Here is a 19,033-nt window from a genome sequence, read left to right as displayed (position 1 = left end):
GGCCCAGAGAATTTTGGCTGGAGGATTTGACTACTCTGTTGGGGCTGAGAAGAGGAAAGGCAGGCAGGAGGCAGGAGAGGAGAGGGCTCCTGCTAATAGCCTTGTGGGGAGAAGAGGTGGGGCAAAGTCAGGTGGGGCCTTGGAGGCCAGGGGTGGGGGCACAGAGCTGAGGCTTGTGGGGAGGCCTGCAGGGGCGAGGCCAAAGCACTCGCTCGGAATCACCCTGTGTTTGGGAAGGCGCTCATGCGGGAGACAAGACATTTTCAATCCATGAAGCTGTATACTCACCATGAAAAATAGAAACCCCGTCCAATACCAACTGAGGACTGAGACTTTGTTCACCAGAAGGGCCCCATCACCAGAGGTTCTGATTCAGAAGACAGAAGGGGCCAGTTTGTATTTTCCTCTGCCATCCTCACGTGCCAGTCAGGGCCACACTTCGAGAACCACTGGCCTACAGGTAGCCAGAGGGAGTGAAGCCAGGTTGTAATTAAGAAGTATTTCTGGGGCGTCTGGGTGGTTCAGCTGGTTAAGCATCTGACTCTTGATATCAGCTCAGGTTGTGACCTCACAATTCATGAGATCGAGCCCTGCATAGGGCTGTGCTGACAGTGCAGAGCCTGCTTGGGATTCTCTCTCTCCTTCTCCCTCTCCTGCTCTCTCTCTCTCTCTCTCAAAATAAATAAATAAAAACTTAAAAGAAAAAAGAAGTATTTCTAGGGAAACATTTCCAGGAAACTACCCAAAGAGATCTCTGTTAAGAGAGACACCAAATTTCCAAGACTCTAATAATTTGCTGTGATTTCTTTTCCATTCTAAACATTCACTTTCGTACCTAATTTTTTATTCACTTTTTCTTGCTTTTTGTTTTTAATCAAGGGCTCCCCAAGTTGTATAAGCTTCAGCCCCCACACAACCAGGCCCGTGCCTGCTCACGAGACCTCCAGCAAAGCTGTGCCGTGGAGAACAGGTCAGAGGCAGGGCTGGAAGGAGCGGTGTCCTCGAGGCGAGGAAGGAATCAAATGTGGCTGCCGGGTAAGTGGAGGCAGGGCCTGTGATGGTGCGAGCATCTCCTGTCCGGTGTGGCCCTTCCTGTGTTGTCTGGTAACAGTAGCCCCAGCCAGTCCCTGGTGGCTGTGTGGTGTGAGACCCGGAGGGAGTGACTTGCCCAAGGCTCAGTGCCAACCCCCAACACACCAGCTTCCCCACCCCTCAGAGGGCATCCTCTCTGTTTCGGCCTCTGGGACGGGCTGGCAGCATGGCTGGGAAGCTCGATGTGCCATCTCTGAGAGGCAGGCCTAGAGATGCCCTACCCTGGCTCCCCCCCCCCCACAGCCCCCAGACTCCTGTGAAGAGAGCTAGGACTGACTGGGTCCCACTGAGTGGCATGGAAGGCCAATGAGCAGAGGCAGCACCCGCTCTGAGCCACACAGGCCTCAGACCAGTCACTCCCTCCCCTGCTCCAGGGGACTCCCTCCTGCCTCCCCAATTCAGCAAGAAGCAGCCACCAGCCAGGCTTGGCTCCACACTGGTCTTTATTGATACCTCTCTCCACCCATCTGACCAGGGACCGGGGGACCTCTAAGGGGGCTGCAGAGGGACCCCAACATGAAAGGAAAATCGGAGGCACGGGGCTCCCTGAGAACACAGGAATGGAGGCAGGGCCCAGGGAGAGACTCACAAGCTCACAGAGCCAGCGCTGGCTGGAAAATGGGGCTGGGGGGCCGGCAGCTGTGTGGGCAGACCTGGCCCCGATGCCTGGGGGAAGGTGGGCCCGGGGAGATCCTGCTGGGAACGAAGCCTCCCTTTTCTGGGAGCGGGCCTGCCAGCAGAAGGCAAGAGATTCAGGCTCAGACAAGGCCTCCGGGAGAGAGTCTCCAGCTCCCCCCAACATCTCCCAAAGGCCCCTGCCCCTATAATGGGGCTCAGGGAATACTGCAAGTGTTTGAGAACTCAGCCTTCAGCTGCAGTTCAAATGCCCGGGTCAGGCGGAGGGGAAGCGGTGCTACAGTTCTGCTAGGGGGCAGGGATACAGCTTCTGGCAGAGGGAAATGGCTGGAGAGACCCCAAGATCAGGCTGTGGTTAGGGGAGAGGGCTGGCCTCTGGCTCTCCAGGGGCAGGGGGCAGGGCGCTCAACACTCCCTGTGACCTGAGGTTGGGTGAGGTCTGTCGCGTGCGTACCCTTCCTAGGGCAGCAACAGAAGGGGATAACTCAACCATCCCAAGGCTGCCCCAAGAGGGGCCTGCAGCCGGCCCACTGACACACTTTGGGCCCATGCTCCCAGCTAGCGCACGCGACGCCTAGAGAATGGATGTGCTTCCTCAACAACACCCAGAAAGTTATCGGAACCTTTGTGATCTGGCCTTCAGGGTCAGGGCGGGTCTGAGGGGTGAGCCAGGTGGCGGGTGACGTGCCCAGTCCCCTCCTTGCTGCCGCCCCACCCACCAGGCGTCTCCGGGATGGCGACCAGAAGACATCCCGGGAAGAGTCCCGTCAGGTGCACAAGAAGGCAGGGCCCAGACCTCGGCCTGGACACACTGCCTAAGATGACATCCCATCCTGAAAAGATCGAAGCCACAGAGAAACTTGATCCAAACGGTCGAGTATTACAATGATGCACTCTGCACGCGCACACACACACACACACCCGTCCGTGTGCAAGACGCCTACCCCCACCAGTGTTGTCACGATTGCACACATGGATGGACACACGTGTGTGCATGCACGCAAGCACCCGCCCACCACACTCAGACACTCTCTGTGGCCCGTCTCCCGCCAGGCAGAGCTCCAGCGGCTGGTGCCAGGGACTCAGTGTCGGCTGCTGACGTGGAGGGTGTAGAAGGCCCAGGGCTCAGGGACGTAGATGACACCCGGGTACTTCTTCCTGAGTACAGGGTCATTCCACAGCCAGGCGACCCACAGTGCCACAAGCAGGAGGGTGAGCACAAAGGAGTAGAAGAGGAAGAGGCCGTTGCTGTCCAGGAAGAGGCGCTTCCGCTTCTGGTGCAGGACAAGGGCCAGCATGGCGAAGAAGGTGAAGATGAAGAGGAGGAAGATCTGGCCCTCGGTGACCAGGTACCTGAAGGGGCCGGGGGGTGAGGGGAGGCGGGCGGCATGACAGCTCTGTCCTGCCTGGCAGCCCTCCCTGGACCCTCATACCAGGCTGCCCTCCCGCTCAGTCAGGGTGGCTCATCTCACGAGAGGCCCAGGGAACCACGCTACCCTGAGCCCAGCCAACGGACAGCATATTTGTTTTAAATGTTGAGTTCGTTACCAACGTTTAAATAACAGGTTAGCTGCAAATGTGGGTTTCTGGTTTCTTTGGTCACATTAGGCCTATATTCCCGCATGACAACAACCAATCAGAGGATAAAGCAGCTGTGCCCTTTGGAGAGTGCACGGTTCTGCAGTTTGCCAGAGTCCCCACCGCTCACTATTGCCTCACTTGATGCTGCTTGATGCATTTCTGTCACCGGCTTGGTTCCTAGAGGCATTTGAGTTTGGGAATGCAGTTGTAATTTACAGGCGTTGTCCTCACTGTCTCCTCGGGGGCTGGGACAGTCTCAGACCTCCCGGGGTTCTCTGCAGCTCCTAAGGCAGTGCCTAGCACACGGCCGGGGCATCTGAGAGGCTGTCGCCTCCGATCCCCTGCCTCGAGAAAGAACCACAATGCTGACCCATTCGGCTCAAGGAATTACACAGCTCTGCAACTTTGTGGCTGTGTGGCCTTGGGGGGATTTACATAATATCCTGGGGCTTCTGTTTTCTTACCTGGAACGGGGACATAAATGGCCCCGTCTCCCAAGAGGTAAGAGACCTGACAAGAGCTGTGCACACCTCTTACTTGAGAAAGCATGCTGCTGCTCCTATGCGGCCGTCTCTGCACTAACACAGCAGTGGGTGAGGACTGGGCAGGAAGTCCTCCCCGAGCCGAATCGCTCTCCCTCTTGCTGTGGTTGCCACCCATTTCTTTTTAAGCCTGTCCTTAGGGGGCACCCTCTTGGTGAGGCGGGGACAGACCCTGCAAGTGGCTTGGAGCTGGCCCTAGGGAAAAGTGGCTTTTTTCATTCTGAGGCAAGCTTCCCATCAGAGAAGGGTCCAGTCCTTCCTAAGACACCCATGATCCTCGGGTGGAGCCTATCCTCGGGTCAGAATTGAGAGGAAAGGGAAGAGCCTGGCTGAGGCCTGAGTCTACTCTCTGAAATGGGATGAGAGCGCCGGAAGGCACAAAGAAACCAGACAAGAAGCTCCGGAGGCCATGGACTTCCCCCCTTTATCTGTCCTTGTCCCCTTCATAGTGCTTTATAGTTTGTGAAGTCCCTTTCCCTCCTTCTAGATCCTCACCATCCTGTGAGAGGGAGACAGGCAGGTATTGTCCCCATTTCACAGAGGAGGAAACTGAGGCCCACAGGGCTCTATGGGCTTGGTGTTCGAGGTGGAGTCTATTGGGACCGCAGTGGCACTGGAGTTCTGGGAGGTAGGGCAGAGGGGCATGAGGCCAGAGAGACCACACTTGGGCCTGGCTTCCTGGTAACAGAGAGGGGACCACAAAGCACAGTCACAGTCCCCACTACACAGGGGAGGAAGCAGGAACCCAAGGAAAGTCATGGAGCAGGACCGTGGTCAAGAGCACATTTTTACTACCTGGCTCACTGAGCGCCCCCGCCCCTTCCCCAGGTCCACTCACCAATAGTACAGGCCACTGGGCATCACCAGGAGCAGGGCCACCCCCGGCGCTGAACTCTCGGCTTTGGTGGGAGTGAAACAACCACTGAAGTATATGAAGAGGATGAGGAAGAAAGGGATATACCTGCAACAGGGAGGCCGGTCGCCCGTTTTAGAAGAGGACAACTTGGTTCTCTTGGCTGTTGAGTCCAGCCTGTTCTAAACGGGCCCTGGAAACTCGAGTGTAGGCCCGGTGTGACAGGAGCCAGCCACCGCACTCAGGAGGGAGGCCACCGGGTCCCAGGCTTGCTGGCCGCCGCCCCCCCCCCCCCCCCCACTCCCCATCGAACCCCTCCCCTGGCCCGGCTCCTCGGCTCCTCGTGTAAGGCAAGGGAGAACTGACGGCTGACTCCGAGGGGGGGATGGGGGATGGGGGAACCTGACTCTCCCGCAGCCGCGCACATCTGGGAGGTTTCCGCCGCCTGTGGGGTGAAGGGGGCCCTCCCGGGAGTTCGAGGAGCAGGGCACTGGCAGCCCCTCCCCCATCAGGTCCAGCCGGCCCTCCTCGGCTTCGTTCCGATCTCCATTCCCAAAGATCACGTCCTGACACGGTAGGGGTCCCCCTCGGTGCCCTCCCCCCGCACCCCAGCACGGCGAGGGGGCGAGAGTCGGTCCGCGCCGCGCCCCTCCCCCCAGGCCCCGGCAGGGCCCGGGAGGGACAGCCGCTCGCTGCCCTCTAGTGGCCACCGCGGGCACTGCCGCACTGGGGCGGGGAGGGCCCAGAGCCCCGCGCCAGCGTGGGAAGGGTAGGCCTTTCCAGTGGCTCCGCCTCACATCCAGAGGCTAGTCCAGTGTCCCCGAGGCCCCCGGCAGAGCAGGGCGGGGCCGGGCCCAGGGTCCCTGGGGAGACAGTGGGGCTGTTGCTGCCCTCCTGGCTGAGACAGCCCCATCACTCACCACATGGAGTGGCCCAGGTACTCGTCGTAGTAGTAGAGCAGCTCAAAGGAATCGATCTGAGGGCAGCAGGGCACGGCAGGTGCTTCAGGAAAGGTGCTGGGGCCCACGCAGCCCACCCTTCCTCAGGCCTCCCCCCAGCAGCCCTCTACTCCAGGGGGCCCAGGTGGGAGCCAGTCAATGTGCCACTTCCTGAAGTGTCACCAGCATCCTAGCTTGGTGGGTCCAGCGCCCTCACCCAGCAGAATGCCTTTAGCAGGCCAGGCACAGTGATGGGTGGGGCGATCTCTTTGGCCTCCAGGACAGACTGTGCCCACAGGGCTTTATGAGTACTGGGGGAGGCGGCCTCACCAGTGTCTCCGGCTTGAGGTTCTTGATGATGGGATTCTCACGGACAGACAGGTGGTGCTGGTAGCCACTGAAGAGCAAGCGGTGGTTCACGGAGTCGCCCACCAGGTGGATGCTGGCCCCCATGACGAAGGTGATGATGCTGACGTAGATCATGGAGCGTGGCAGGGTGCGGGGGGACCGCTCGATGAGCTGAAGTCGGAGGGAGGCCTGACTCAGCCTCTACCACAATAGGAAACGCCCCTCTAGTCCCTCCCTCACGCCTGGGGCGGGATAGATGCGCCATTTGAAGAGTCACTCAGAAATTGACTTTAGCAGGCCAACCAGGCCTCCAGAGTCTCATATGATCCCTGTGGACCCAGCATGACCTGGGAAACAGCACCCCCTTCTCCCAGAAGAGGAAACAGACTCAGAGGGGCTAGCTCAGTGCCCAAGGTCACACACCAACCGTGTGTAGAGGCAACAGCTAGGCCTTCAACACAGGCATCCAGGCCCCAGACCTGGCCCTCTGCCGGGTCCCAGGTGTGCCCCTGGGTGGCTGGGCTGGTTCGATGGCATGACCCTCTGATTTCTGAGCCACTGGTCCATGGTAAACACAAAGAAAATATCAGGTTTTTTTTTTTTTGGGGGGGGGGGGGATACTTTGAAACTAAATTATTTACCTTTTAGACTCCTCTGAATTCTGAGATTATACCCTTCATACTTTTGGAGATTAGAAATGTCTTTCTAGAAACACAATGATGGGCACAGTAGACAGCAATAATTGTTTTAAGACCCCTTATTTGGATGTTCAAAGCTAGCTCTGTGCTCCCAGTGACTTCTCAAAGTCAGGGATCTCCAGGCTAGAGTATAGGTCACCTTCACTGCGGCCGTTCCTGCCACCTGGACCCTACCTGCCTGCCCAACTGTCCTTGACTTCTCCCCAGGCAACCACCTCAGTCACTCCTTCTGCCTCAGTCTCCCCAAATGTATTTGGTTTCCCAAGCATGGCCCTGTCTTCAGGGCCTTTTGCCTGACCACTGCTCCCACGTCATCCCCTGACGCACGAGAAGGAAGCCCAAATCCAACACCCCTCCTGGGGGAGGCCTGCTCCATCCCTCCATCCCAGCCTTCATCCCCCCGACTCAGGCAGGGTAGGCCTGCTTCCTCCAGCTTCCATGACTCCTAGGGCGTGGTACCAGCTTCCTGCTAGGGGAGGAAGAAATGAGGGTGGGAAGGGAGGGCAGGGAACCGAGGACTGTACCTTGAGCAGAAGGAAGGGCGTGATGATGTTGTAGGCCATGTGGAAGTAGTCCCCCACGCTGGGCTTGTTGAGCGGAAACCATTCGAGAGGGAACACCAGCTGGGGAGCAAGGGGAGGGATGGTGTTCACCCAGGCAGAGTCCCATGAGCCCTCAGGGAGTCAACCCTCACCTCCTCCACACACATCTAACTCTTTCTGTGATCTCTGGGGATCCTCTTAGCAGCCCTGGGGGACCCAGACAGAGAAACTGACTCCCAGAGAAGATAAATGGATTTGTTCCTGGATGCACAAGCAGATGCAAATCCAGGGCCTGACCCTGGGCCCCTCTCCCGGTGGGTACTAAATAAATGTCCCTGGGGGCTGGTCTGGGAGTTGGAGGCTACCTTGGGACTTAGTGGTGCCACACACTTTCTGGGTGACCCCGGGCAAGTCCTTCTGCTCTCTGGGCCTTGGTTTCCCCACCTGCAACACGAGAGATGTGACCCAGGTGGTCCACTTGGGCCCTTAGGGGTCTGGCACTCCAGGTGCTATGCTGACGAAAAGATCTCCTGACCACTAGGCCCCATGTTCTGGGCCCTGAGCAGATGGACTGCAGACACTGCTTCCAGATCAGGTCAGAAGTATAATTAGGAAACAAAGGAGAAAATATGTGAGTTCTACCACGAAAAAGAAACTTCAGTTCTTTCTTCCCTCTGTTCCCTGAGACAGGAGGCAGGCCAGGACCAGTTTCTTGGCCTGCCATGCCCTCTGTCCTACTGGTCTACCCCCGTGAAGCCTGGCCTTGTCAGGGTCCATGTGAAAATCCCTGGGCGAGGTCAATACATGTGACGACCCCCCAAACTGTACTTCCAGTGTCTGTTGATTGAGAATACAGGCAATGACCACACATTTCAGTCAAAAATTTAAACGTTTATCTCTTTTAATTCAGAAATGCCATGTTGGTGAAAACTAACCTGCACATATAAAAAACCCCCAGGATACAGGTCTCTCTTTTCCTCTCTTTCTCTCTTATTCAGTGTGTATCTCTAGATCTTAATCTATATCAAGATATAGACGTTGGATACACGTACCCCATCTTCCTTATCCACTTACTTCTTTATTCATTTACTGATGGACACTTGGGCTGCTTCCATAACTTGGCTATTGGAAATAATGCTGCCATGCACACAGGGGTGCATGTATCTTTTTGAACTGGTGTTTTCATTTTCTTTGGGTAAATACCCAGTAATGGGATTACTGGGTCATTTGGTATTTCTATTTTTAATTTTCTGAGGGACCTCCATACTGTTTTCCACAGTGGCTGCACCAATTTGCATTCCCACCAACACTGTAGGAGGGTTAGGTTTTCACCACCAGCACATTACTCAGCCATAAAAAGAATCTTCCCATTTGCAACATGGATGGACCTAGAGGGTACTATGCTAAGTGAAGTAAGTCAGAGAAAGATAAATGCCATGTGCTTTCACTTATATGTGGAATCTAAAAAAACAACCAACCAACAAACAGAAAACGGATCATAAATACAGAGAACAAATGGGTGACTGCCAGAGGGGAGGATGTCAGGGGATGAGCAAAATAGGTGGAGGGGATTAGGAGGCACAAACTTCCAGTTATAAAATGAGTAAGTCATGGGGATGAAAAGTACAGCGTAAGGAATGTAGTCACTGATATTGTAATAATGTGGTATGGTGACTACACTCAGTGTGGTGAGCACAGCATAACATATAGAATTGTCGAATCACTGTGTCATGCACTTGATGTGACATAAACTTGTATGTCAACTGTACTTCAGTTTCTTTTTTTTAATATTTTATATTTGAGAGAGAGAAGGGGGGAGGGGCAGAGACAGAGAGAGAGAGAGAGGAGACAGAGGACTCGAAGCCGGCTCTGCGCTAAGAGTGAAGAGCCCAATGTGGGGCTTGAACTCGCGAACCGCGAGATCATGACCTGACCTGAGCAGAAGTCAGACGCTTAACCAACTGAGTTACTCAGGCACCCCTATACTTCCGTTTCTTAAGAAAAGATATATACCATGGTGAAGGAGCCACTATCAGAAATGATACCTTATACATACTGACATGGAAAGACAGCCATGATATGTTCTAAAGTAAAGCAAGCAAGCTGTAGAATAAGGTGTAAAGGAAAATCCCATTTGGGTTAGAAAGGGGAAAAGAGTGTATATACGTTTGCATGAGCAGAGAAAGGAGTGGGGTTGCTGTGTCTCAAACCTCCAGGGGCGGGACTGGAAAGGGAGACTCCAACACTTCTTCATACGCCTGGGTATTAGTTGACTTGTTACATACTACTTTTATAACTTGTAAGACTTTGTTTTTTGCGATTACAAATTTGGGACTGCTATGCCTACATTGCAGAAGCTCCAGTGTATATACGAGCTTTTCAAATGTCTACTCTCCTAACAAGCCCACTTAGGTTGCTGGGCAGGCTGGGGAAGTGATTTGCCCTGCAGGAGACCCCCACGGCCTGTTGTGGCTGGGTCCTAATGAGTGAGGGAGCCATGAGCCTGCTCCTGGCCTCATTTCTCCCTCCCCCATGGCAGTTCCTTTGGTCCCCAATATATGGGGCCTTCTTTCCAGAAGGGGGATCAGAGCAGCCAGGCCAACCAGCATTCTTATGAATGAGAGAACCAAAGCCCAGTAGACACTGACTTGCCTAAGGTCACCTACAAACCTGATCGCGAACGCCGACTCAGTCTCTTTTCTTTCTCCCACACTTCAAAACAACATGTACACCCTATGGAGAGTCTGCCCAAAGGAGAAACAGCATCTACCATAAATCCGCTCCAACAGTGCTGCCAGAACAGCTTTTCTTAATCCCCTTCAAGCCTCTGATCCCATGTGTACAAGATGTTAAGACTGTCACTGACTTGCAGTCAGGCAGGATGCCTATCACTTCTATACCTTTATGCTCCTTCAACGTCCCAGGTTGCTCTATAGTATCTATGATTCCTGTTTAAAGGCCAGATAATGTTCTCTGTACTGGATACAAAAAGTTGATTTACCCAGTCCCTATGCTGGACACTGAAGTCACGTTCAAGGTAAGCAACACTACAGGGAACACCATTGGGTATAGAGGCTCTTGTCTTCCTGCTGATTATGTCTTCAGGGCAGATTCTTGGAAGGGGTCTTACTGGGTCAGGAGGGAAGGACACATTAGGGTCCTGGATATACACAAGACAGGAAGGGGGTAGGCTCTGGGGCCAGAGTGCCGGCACGCAGATGCTGGCTCTTCTTCTTGCTACGTGGGTGGCCCTCTCTACCCTTGAGTCTTCCCATCTATGAAATCAAGATTAATAAGAGTGTTGAGGTGAGGATCAAATGAGTTTAAACACTTAACAGGTTTAGAACAGAGTAAGCACTCAATGTATGTTAACCACTATTTCTACCTTAATGTTGTTATTATTATTAATTCAACAAAAGTGCATATGCTAGACTCTTTCTTTCTTTCTTTCTTTCCTTCTTTCTTAAAATGTGTATTTGTTTTTGAGACAGAGAGATACAGAGCATGAACAGGGGAGGAACAGAGAGAGAGGGGGAGACACAGAATCCGAAGCAGGCTCCAGGCTCTGAGCTGTCAGCACAGAGCCTGACGCGGGGCTCGAACTCACGGACCATGAAATCGTGACCTGAGCCAAAGTCAGACGCTTAACCAACTGAGCCACCCAGGCGCCCCAACTAGGCACTATTCTTTAGGTGCCTAGTTATCATCTTGACAAACTGCTTTCCAAAAGGGCTTTGCTATAGGTCGCCTGGCTGACTCAGTTGGAGGAGCGTGTGACTCTTGATCCCCCGGTCATGGGTTCGAGCCCCATGGTAGGTGTAGATATCACTAAAAAAATAAATAAATAAAAACTCAAAAGGGCTTTGCTAATTTGCATTATCACTAGCATGTGCAAGGTGTCAGTTTCAGCATCGGATGTTGTTATTGTTACCACCCACACGCAAAAATGAACAATTTGATGCAAGGTGGTACATCACTCAATTTTTCACATTCTGTTATCTATCAATCTACCTACCTACTTACCTACCTACCTGCCTACCTACTTATGACAAGCCAGGAGTTTCAATACTCTTCCAGTATTGATCTCTGTACAGACCACCCTTGTACACTGATGCATGAACTAGCCTTGGAGGGAAGGGGATGGTTTCACAAGATAGCACTAAAAATTACCCGAGGCTCAGAGCCATGCAAAATCAACCTATACTCTTTACCTCCAGAAAAATAATATACCAAGGCTGTGGGGATGCTCTGTTTTCTTTCCCATACCCTGTTGTATGGCTTGGTGATTTGGTTAAACCTGGGTATGGGATGGTGGGATGGAAGAAGGGCACGGTATCACTGTTTAGGGCCACCAGTTCCCCTATGAGAGGAGACAATATGACTATTCAGGCCCCAGATCCCCACTTGTTGGCACAGTCATGAGCTAAAGCACATGAAAGCATCCAGGCCTGTTCTTGCAGTTTACTGGTAGGGGAAGTGCCTTGTCTAAGGTCACTCAGCTAATTCACGTCACACTGTGTTCTCGCTGCTGGTAGGGGCTCTGTCCATAGCTTCACACTCACCATGGCAATGGGGCGGCCAAAGTCCAGAACCCAGTTCTGCAGGGTGAAGTAGAACCAGAGGTCAAAGTGGAAGGGAGCTGTGCCGGCAGCTTCATCAGCCTTGACGGAGCTGTGCCTGGGAAGGAACCAGACAAGAGGGGTCAGCTCTTCTCTCCTCCCATGGGAATCTTCCCCCTGAGATGAGCCACAGAAAGGTATGGGGATTTGAGGGCAAGAGGATTAATTTCTAGAAAATGAGTTTTGCGGGAAATACTGGCTCCGAGGCCAAGGGGGACGTGTCCTGGGAATGGATTCCAGCTGTCCTGGAAGCTTAGCTTCTTTGTGATTCAGTAAGGAAACTGCCAAACAGGTATAATAACCATTGGGCATTCTCACCTATAGCATGATGGGGACATCTAATGGGGCAAAGATGCAAATGTAGCTGGAAAATGTGAATCATGATGATGGATGACAACAGCGAACCTTTATTGAACACTTACGATATTCCAGGCACATCATGGCTGTTTGCATGCATTATCTCATTCAACGCTTTTACTCCTCACAGAAACCCTTTGAGGTTGGAATATTACCCCCATTTTACAAGTGGAAAAACTGAGGTGTAAGATGTTAAGTAACTTGCCCAAAGTTACACAGCCAAATATTGGAGCCTAAATGACTAGGCTTCAGAGCTTGTATTTTTAACCTCTATGCCATCATCATGTTCACAATGATTGGGCCACCAGATGGGCATGTGACCTGAGCTGGACCAATCACAGCCCTTCAGGGAGATCAGCCTCCTAGACCATAGATTCAGATCAACAGTCTCTTTCCCTCCTTCTTGAACCTGGAGGAGGTGAGACTAGGGCTGCTGGTGTACCCTGTCTCACTAATCCACAGCAAGAGCAGCCAGCGGAGACAAGCTGATGCAAGAGACATGGCAAGAAGTGGAACACCATCTGACAACATATCTTTCGATGCCCGTCCCTCCTGCAAAGTCGTTAGCCATCTGTTTTTCACAGATGAGCTGAAGTTCAAGGGCCAGTGCCTATGCCACTTCCTCCAGGAAGGCTTCCTTAATAAGTCTTTTCCCAAAGCCCCACCAGCTCCAGTACAGGGAGTGCTTCATCACTAACTCCCTGTCTAGCCATGACCTCATGGGTCTGGAGCTTTGTTCTTATGTACACCCTTAAGAAGATGGATGGGTTTTAAGGTTCTCTTCAACTCACCCACCACCCCATCAGCGTCCAAATCCTCCCTGAGACTACTTGCACACCTCCAGTGACAAACAGTCTGCTACTTCTTACAATGAGTGAAGTGTGAGTTTTATTGCTCTATTTGTGCCGAGAACAGAAGCTGTGTGAATGGTCCATGTTACCCAGCGTTCTTGGCTCAGTTCCTGGTTGATGCTTAGTGATCACTGGTTGATTTTAAACAATCTTGATTACCAGTTACTCATTGTTTTTACTGGCAAACATTAGCTTAGAGGCATCGTGAAGGTTTTTTCCTCTTCTCAGTGCTACTATGGCGTCCATAACTTTCTGAGATCCCTTTCGGGCAATTCTAACAATGGTCCACAGTGGGCTGGTAGAGTAACCCAGAGGCAGAGGGCCAAGCTCTGGGAGATCTCATCATCCTCTGGTGGCAGGTAAGAGGTGGGGTGGGCCTTTCTTGGGTCAACTAAGCCTTCCCCTCTCTTCTACTGAGTGCCCCACCACTTACTGAGTGCTGAGTGTGTGCTGTGTTAGGAGCTTCACCTACACCATCTCACTGAATCCTCACAGCAATACCAGGAGGTTGTTCCCCTCGTGTGTTACAGGGCTTAAGTGCTTACCCAAGATCACCCGTGTGGTATGGAGCTACAGCAACTATTCCTTTTGTCGGCCTATTTCCCACTCCAAGCTGCTTCTAGTAAGAGATGAGGTTTCCTTAGTCACAGGGAGGGCCAGTCACCTAAGCCAGCCCGGTGGGATGTTTCTAATTAGAGCTGGTGGAAAGAGTCCCTCCCTTTCTGGCACTGGGATGCTAAGGATGCAAATCCAGGGCCATGTGTGACTAAGGGGCGAGCCTTAAAGAACAGCCAGGTGAGAATGAAGCAACCCTGCAGAGAGGACCAGGGGAAAAAGAAGAGGAAAAGCCCTGAGAGTTCTAGGCAACCCCAAGCTAAAGGTTTGGCCACATGAGCCAATACATTCCTTTTTGCTAAGGGTGCTGCCATTCACCCTGGCTTTATGTCACTTGTAACCCATGAGTCCTGAACAGCATAAATTCAAATCTGTGTCTATATGAATTCAAGATCTGTGCTCTAAATAGTTTGCTATCCTGTTTCTATTATAATAAACTATGTGACATATGAGGAGGTCAAGACAGAGAAGGCTCAGTAAGGCCTGGAGCAGTATGCAAAGCTGGCATGAAGGAAGAGAGCCAGGAAGCATGGATGGGTGGATTTAAGTAGGCAGAAAAGCAATAGGAGGGCGAGATCAAAGGCCTGGAGGTGGAAGTGAGAAAGGCACTGCATGGAGATGAATGCCTGGCTTATTGGTGAAGAGGAAGAGAAGGGAGGGACTGGAGGGGCTTTAGACTGAGCAGATACTCAGAAACTGTGAGGATTCATCTGAGATGGGTCTGAGATGAGGGACTGGCTTAGAGGTCCCCACCTGCCCTTCCCCTTAGTGACTATCAGTCAAGGCCTGAAAAAGCAGATGGTGGGAAACTCCAGGTCTGAAGAACTTGCTGGAAGAAAGAGGATAACAGCCCTCAGTGTTTTATTCTGGTAACTTCCAAACTGGGCAAAGAGTAAGATGTTTGGTACAGAGAAGAAAGGTATTTTGAAAGCCTGGGGAAGCACTTGGGTATGGGTCTCTGTAAGCTGTGGATACCTAACAGATACTAGGGGCTCAGTAATTATTTCCTCCTCTACCTAAGGGGGCACCTCAGTTAATGGGAATCCCTGTCATTAGTCCAGCTGGCTTAGTGGGACAGGAAAAAAAAGAGCAGACATAGGGCACTCAACTTGGGAATCAAGATTGGTCAGCATCTGATGGTTTTTTTCTGTTGGGACTCTGACCACAGGAGGAAGATCATGGAGAATGAAGGCCATCCTCTTCCCCAGTCCTTGTCCTGGGGATGAGCAACCTCAGGCCTGTCCCAAGTTCCTGACTACACAGACTTCACAAACTGAGCCCCTGGCCTGTGCCAGCTCTACATCTCAGTCATCAGAAGCTGCTGCTGAGAACACTAGTAAAAGCACAATGGCAGGTAACCCAAGACAAGGATGGCCTTTTCTCTCCTCCACAGCTTTATACGTCTACCATATGGGGGAACTGATACCATGACAGTTGGGAAACACATAATATACAGTTGAAATATTAAAAGCAGTCAGCATCTGTAGGACTCCCTGGCAGAAAAGGAAGGACTCAGCCAAGGACCCATAAATGGGAACTATAGAGGGACTGATTTACCATAAAGAATGGTAAAGTACCTGACATGATGGAAAGTTCAAATGAAAAATGAGAAAATGAAGGCAAGTATAAGAGGGGGAAAAAAGAAAGGCAATTAGAAACCCCAGGAAAAACAAAAGCAATATAAGAAAGCATATGGTACTGTTAAATATTCCTTGGCTTTGTAGGGAATAATGTACATGGCTTAACTAATAAAAATATTGTATACTGATTTTTTTCAGAATTTAGAATCCATCCACACACAAAACATGAACACAATTATGACTGAAAAACAGCAGGTAAATACCATTAACCTCGAGAACATGAAAGTAAATCTATAGAGGAAAGGAGCTGGGGAAAGGGTAAGAAAAGCTAAACATTAGGGTAGAGGACTAATATTCACCTTTGAAAAAGGAAGCAAGAGATACTGCCTACAGTTGCCCAAAAAAGAAATAATAGTGTATGCATGTTCCCTGAGGCTAACAAGGGTAACAAAGAGAAAAACTAAAAATAGTTTAAAAACTAAGAATAGATAAAAAAAAAAAACAACAACAACAAAACTAAGAATAGATAAAAAGAACCATCTTGTGAATATGGGGGAGGTGTAAGTGAGCCAAATCATAACAGGAAATCGGGAAGCATTATCTTAGAAGCTACAATTGATAAACCAAGAAATGGCAGTTGAGCATAGCTTTTAAGAATATAGACTTTAGACTGGATGGCTCAGTCGGTTAAGCATCTGACTTCGGCTCAGATAATGATCTCACAGTTCATGAGTTGGAGCCCTGCATCAGTCTCTGTGCTGACAATGCAGAGTCTGGAGCCTGCTTCGGAATTCAGTGCTTGTCTTCTCTCTCTGCAACTCCCCCCTCCCCGCCCACTTACACACACACACACTCTCTCTCTCTCTCAAAAATAAATAAAATATTAAACAAAAATGAATATAGACTTTAGACAGCACCTAGGTTCATATCCCAGCTTTGCCATTAAACAGATTTTGAGCAAGTTACTTAATCTCTCTTGGGCCTCAATGTTCTCACCTGTAAAAAATAGTAGATCCTATCTTGAGAGTTGTGGTGGAATTATTATGTTCAAAACTTTAGAGCAGGACCTGGTCTGTGGAAAGTGTTACATAGTATTTGTTAATATAATTTAAAAATATGAATTTAATTCTAGTACAAAGAGCTAAAAGAAGGTTGTCTCTGGTGCAAGGGAAAGGTGGAACACAGAACCATTGATTTTTTACTCTAAGTCCTCCAGTGCTATTTAATGATAGGCATTATTATGTTGATTGTGATACAAAAACTGTCAACAGAACAGGTGGAAGCTTGAATGGGCTACCTTGAAAGGTAGTGAGCACCGTGTCATTAGAGGTATGCAAGCAAAGCATGGATGCAGCAGAGGAAATCCAAGCATCTTAGGAATTGGACAGGATGATGGTACCTACTGTCTTAAACAACAATGATACTGAAAATGATCCTAGAGGTACCCAAAGATGGTGGCAGAGATACCCTGGAAGTGAGTCAGCCCTCATGCCATCCTCAGGGAACACCCTGCTGGTAGTGAGCTCATCAGGAATGAAGGGGAACATTACCCCTCAGCAGCCAAAGTGGAATAGGAGCAGAAGCCTTAGGTGTAGACCCTGGGTCTTGCCACTGAGAAAGATACTGCATATGGAAGCCCCGCACATAAGATAAAGTGGTGATCATATCTGATACCCACACGTTGTTCTGATTGGACTTCCACAGTTCAGGGCAGTCAAAGACCCCCAACGTGGAAGGAGATCCAGAACAGAGATGTCCCTCAGTAGCAGGAGAAAGGGCTGCCCTCAGCCAAGTCCCTCAGATTTCTTCCCTCATCCCTAATCATACCACAAACTTCCTAAAATTGACTCTGAGCATACTAGTGCTCAAAAACTTTCCATGGCTCCCCTGTGCTTACAGAATAAAGGCTGCATTCTTAACCTGCCATTTAGGGCAGGAACTAGGGTGAGGCAAGTGAGGCACACAGGGCCCAACATTTAAGTAGGCACAGAGTTGCCAGAGTGAACATCGCCTTAAATTTCCTTAAATTGGGAAGTCTAGGCTTTCACCCCAGCCCAGCTGCCAGGAAAGGCCCTTCCCAATCAGTCCACATCTCTTGCCACTCTACACCAGAAAGCTCCAGCACCCCTGCCCACCTGACTTTCCTCAAGCTTTCGCCCTGGCTGGAAGAACTTTTCGTCCCTGAGTCACCTACTGAGTACTCTGAGACCCGGCTCAAGTGCCACTTCCTCGCCGCTGCTCTCCGCGATGACCTCTCAGCCCCTTCCGCACTGTGAGCCCCTCCCGGCTTCACAGCACTGGGCACAGCAGAGGCGCTTAATAAAGGCCTGCTCAACGCAAGGAATGTTTCTGGCCTATAGGACAGGGTGAAGGCAGAATGGAGGGAAAGACTAAATGGTGGTTTCCGTGCCTCTTCCTCGGCCACTCCTGGTCTCAACTACATAAACCAAGAACTTCTTCCCTTTGGAGAGAGAAGGGAGCAGCACAAGAGTGAGAAAAGCCCTCCCTCATGGAGGAAAGCTTCCACACTTCCCTGTCCCTGGCATTTCCATTCTCAGTCTTGGGATAAGGAGTGAGCTTCCCGATTAATACCAGAATCCAAGTCCTATTCAGCTTGTAGGGACCCCGAGAACTTGGAAATGGAGCCTGGGGCAGGCAGCTGAGCTGGGGGCAAGGTGAGCGGAGGTGTCTTGTGGCCCGCCGCCCCCCACCTCGAGTCTCTTGGACTCCTGGAGAGGTCTCCCCAGAGCAGCGACTGTCCTCCAGCCGGCCCGGGCCCGGGGCACCCCCAGGAAGAGAAAGGGAAGTGGAGACGGGGCCCAGGCGCCAGGGCGCAGCGAGGGCAGCCCCCGGGCCGCCCCGGGCTCCTCCAGCGGGGACCCCGCCCCCAGGTCCCGGCTCCCCGCGCCAGCACGCGCCCACCTGGCCTGCAGGAAGGACGCGCCCGGCTGCGCGCCCGCGCCGCCCGCCGCTCCCGGATGCTGCCGCCTCCGCGCCGCTGCCTCCATGGCTGCCCCGCCGGCGGCGGGCGCTGCGGCCCCGCTTTCCAAGTTGGGGAAGCGGTCCCCTGCCCCGGCGGTGGCGACAGCGGACACCGGGCGCGGGGCGGGGCGTGGCGGGCCGGCGGGAGAGCGCTCAGCCCGGGGGGCGCGAGCGGGAGGGGCGGGACCCGGGGCGGGGCCGACGCAGGCGGGGAGGAGGGGAGGGACGCGAGGCGGACGGAACCAGGGAGGCGGGGCGCGCCCGGACGGGGGTAGGAGGTACGCGACCGAGGTGGCGTCCCCGGAGGAGAGCGGGGTGCAGTGCGGGCCTGCGCGCGCAGCGCGTGTGGCCCTGTGGGGGCTGGGCTTTGCTGGGGACGTCGGCGAGGTCTGGGCGGGAAGCTTTGCCTAGGCTGGCCGAGGCCCGGATACTGGTCTGAGTCGGGCCGGAGAAAGACTCACCAGATCCAGATGCCCCCGGGGGAGGAGGCCAGGCGGGATTTCCCTTGTCCTTGGGGATAGGGACGGCGGGGGACGGAGGGATGTCCTCCCCAACTGCGCTGCGCGCCCATCTTTCAAATGGAAGATGTCGCTTTATAAAATGTCACTTCTGTGGTCCGTGACGCTGAGAATTAAATAATGGGCGGGATAAGAGGGTAATACGGAGAGGAGTAGCTAATTGTTTCCAACTTGGGGTGGGGTCGGATGAGTTGGTGCAGATTCCAATTCTGGATTTGTCACTCTCTTAGACTTTGTGGCTTTGGAAAAGTCGCTTGCCCTCTCTCCCACTCAAACGTCTA

The 19,033-nt window shown here is 52.3% G+C and overlaps 1 protein-coding gene across 1 annotated transcript; it reads right to left on the bottom strand.

Moving 5' to 3' along the window:
- Positions 1 to 1,517: 1,517 nt before the first annotated feature.
- CLN6 (CLN6 transmembrane ER protein) lies at positions 1,518 to 18,376 on the bottom strand. The gene is made up of 7 exons (XM_019441669.2): positions 18,175 to 18,376; positions 11,793 to 11,907; positions 7,213 to 7,311; positions 5,973 to 6,161; positions 5,625 to 5,680; positions 4,690 to 4,812; positions 1,518 to 3,081 (listed from the first exon to the last, which is right to left on the bottom strand). The coding sequence occupies exons 1-7, from the start codon at positions 18,258 to 18,260 to the stop codon at positions 2,811 to 2,813; spliced, it is 939 nt and encodes a 312-aa protein (XP_019297214.2). The 5' UTR covers positions 18,261 to 18,376; the 3' UTR covers positions 1,518 to 2,810.
- Positions 18,377 to 19,033: the final 657 nt, after the last annotated feature.

The sequence above is a fragment of the Panthera pardus genome, unplaced genomic scaffold (assembly GCF_024362965.1).
Source record: "Panthera pardus isolate Hobbes unplaced genomic scaffold, ASM2436296v1 HiC_scaffold_24, whole genome shotgun sequence".
Taxonomy (NCBI): Eukaryota; Metazoa; Chordata; class Mammalia; order Carnivora; family Felidae; genus Panthera; species Panthera pardus.
This window is presented reverse-complemented; position numbering and strand designations above follow the sequence as displayed.

Coding starts and splice junctions, on each gene's coding strand:
- CLN6 (XM_019441669.2), bottom strand. CDS start 18,260: ATGGAGGCAGCGGCGCGGAGGCGGCAGCATCCGGGAGCGGCGGGCGGC. Junction 7,312..11,792: donor TTGGCCGCCCCATTGCCATG/GTGAGTGTGAAG, acceptor CTTGCTCCCCAG/CTGGTGTTCCCTCTCGAATG. Junction 3,082..4,689: donor CCCAGTGGCCTGTACTATTG/GTGAGTGGACCT, acceptor CGGCCCCTTCAG/GTACCTGGTCACCGAGGGCC.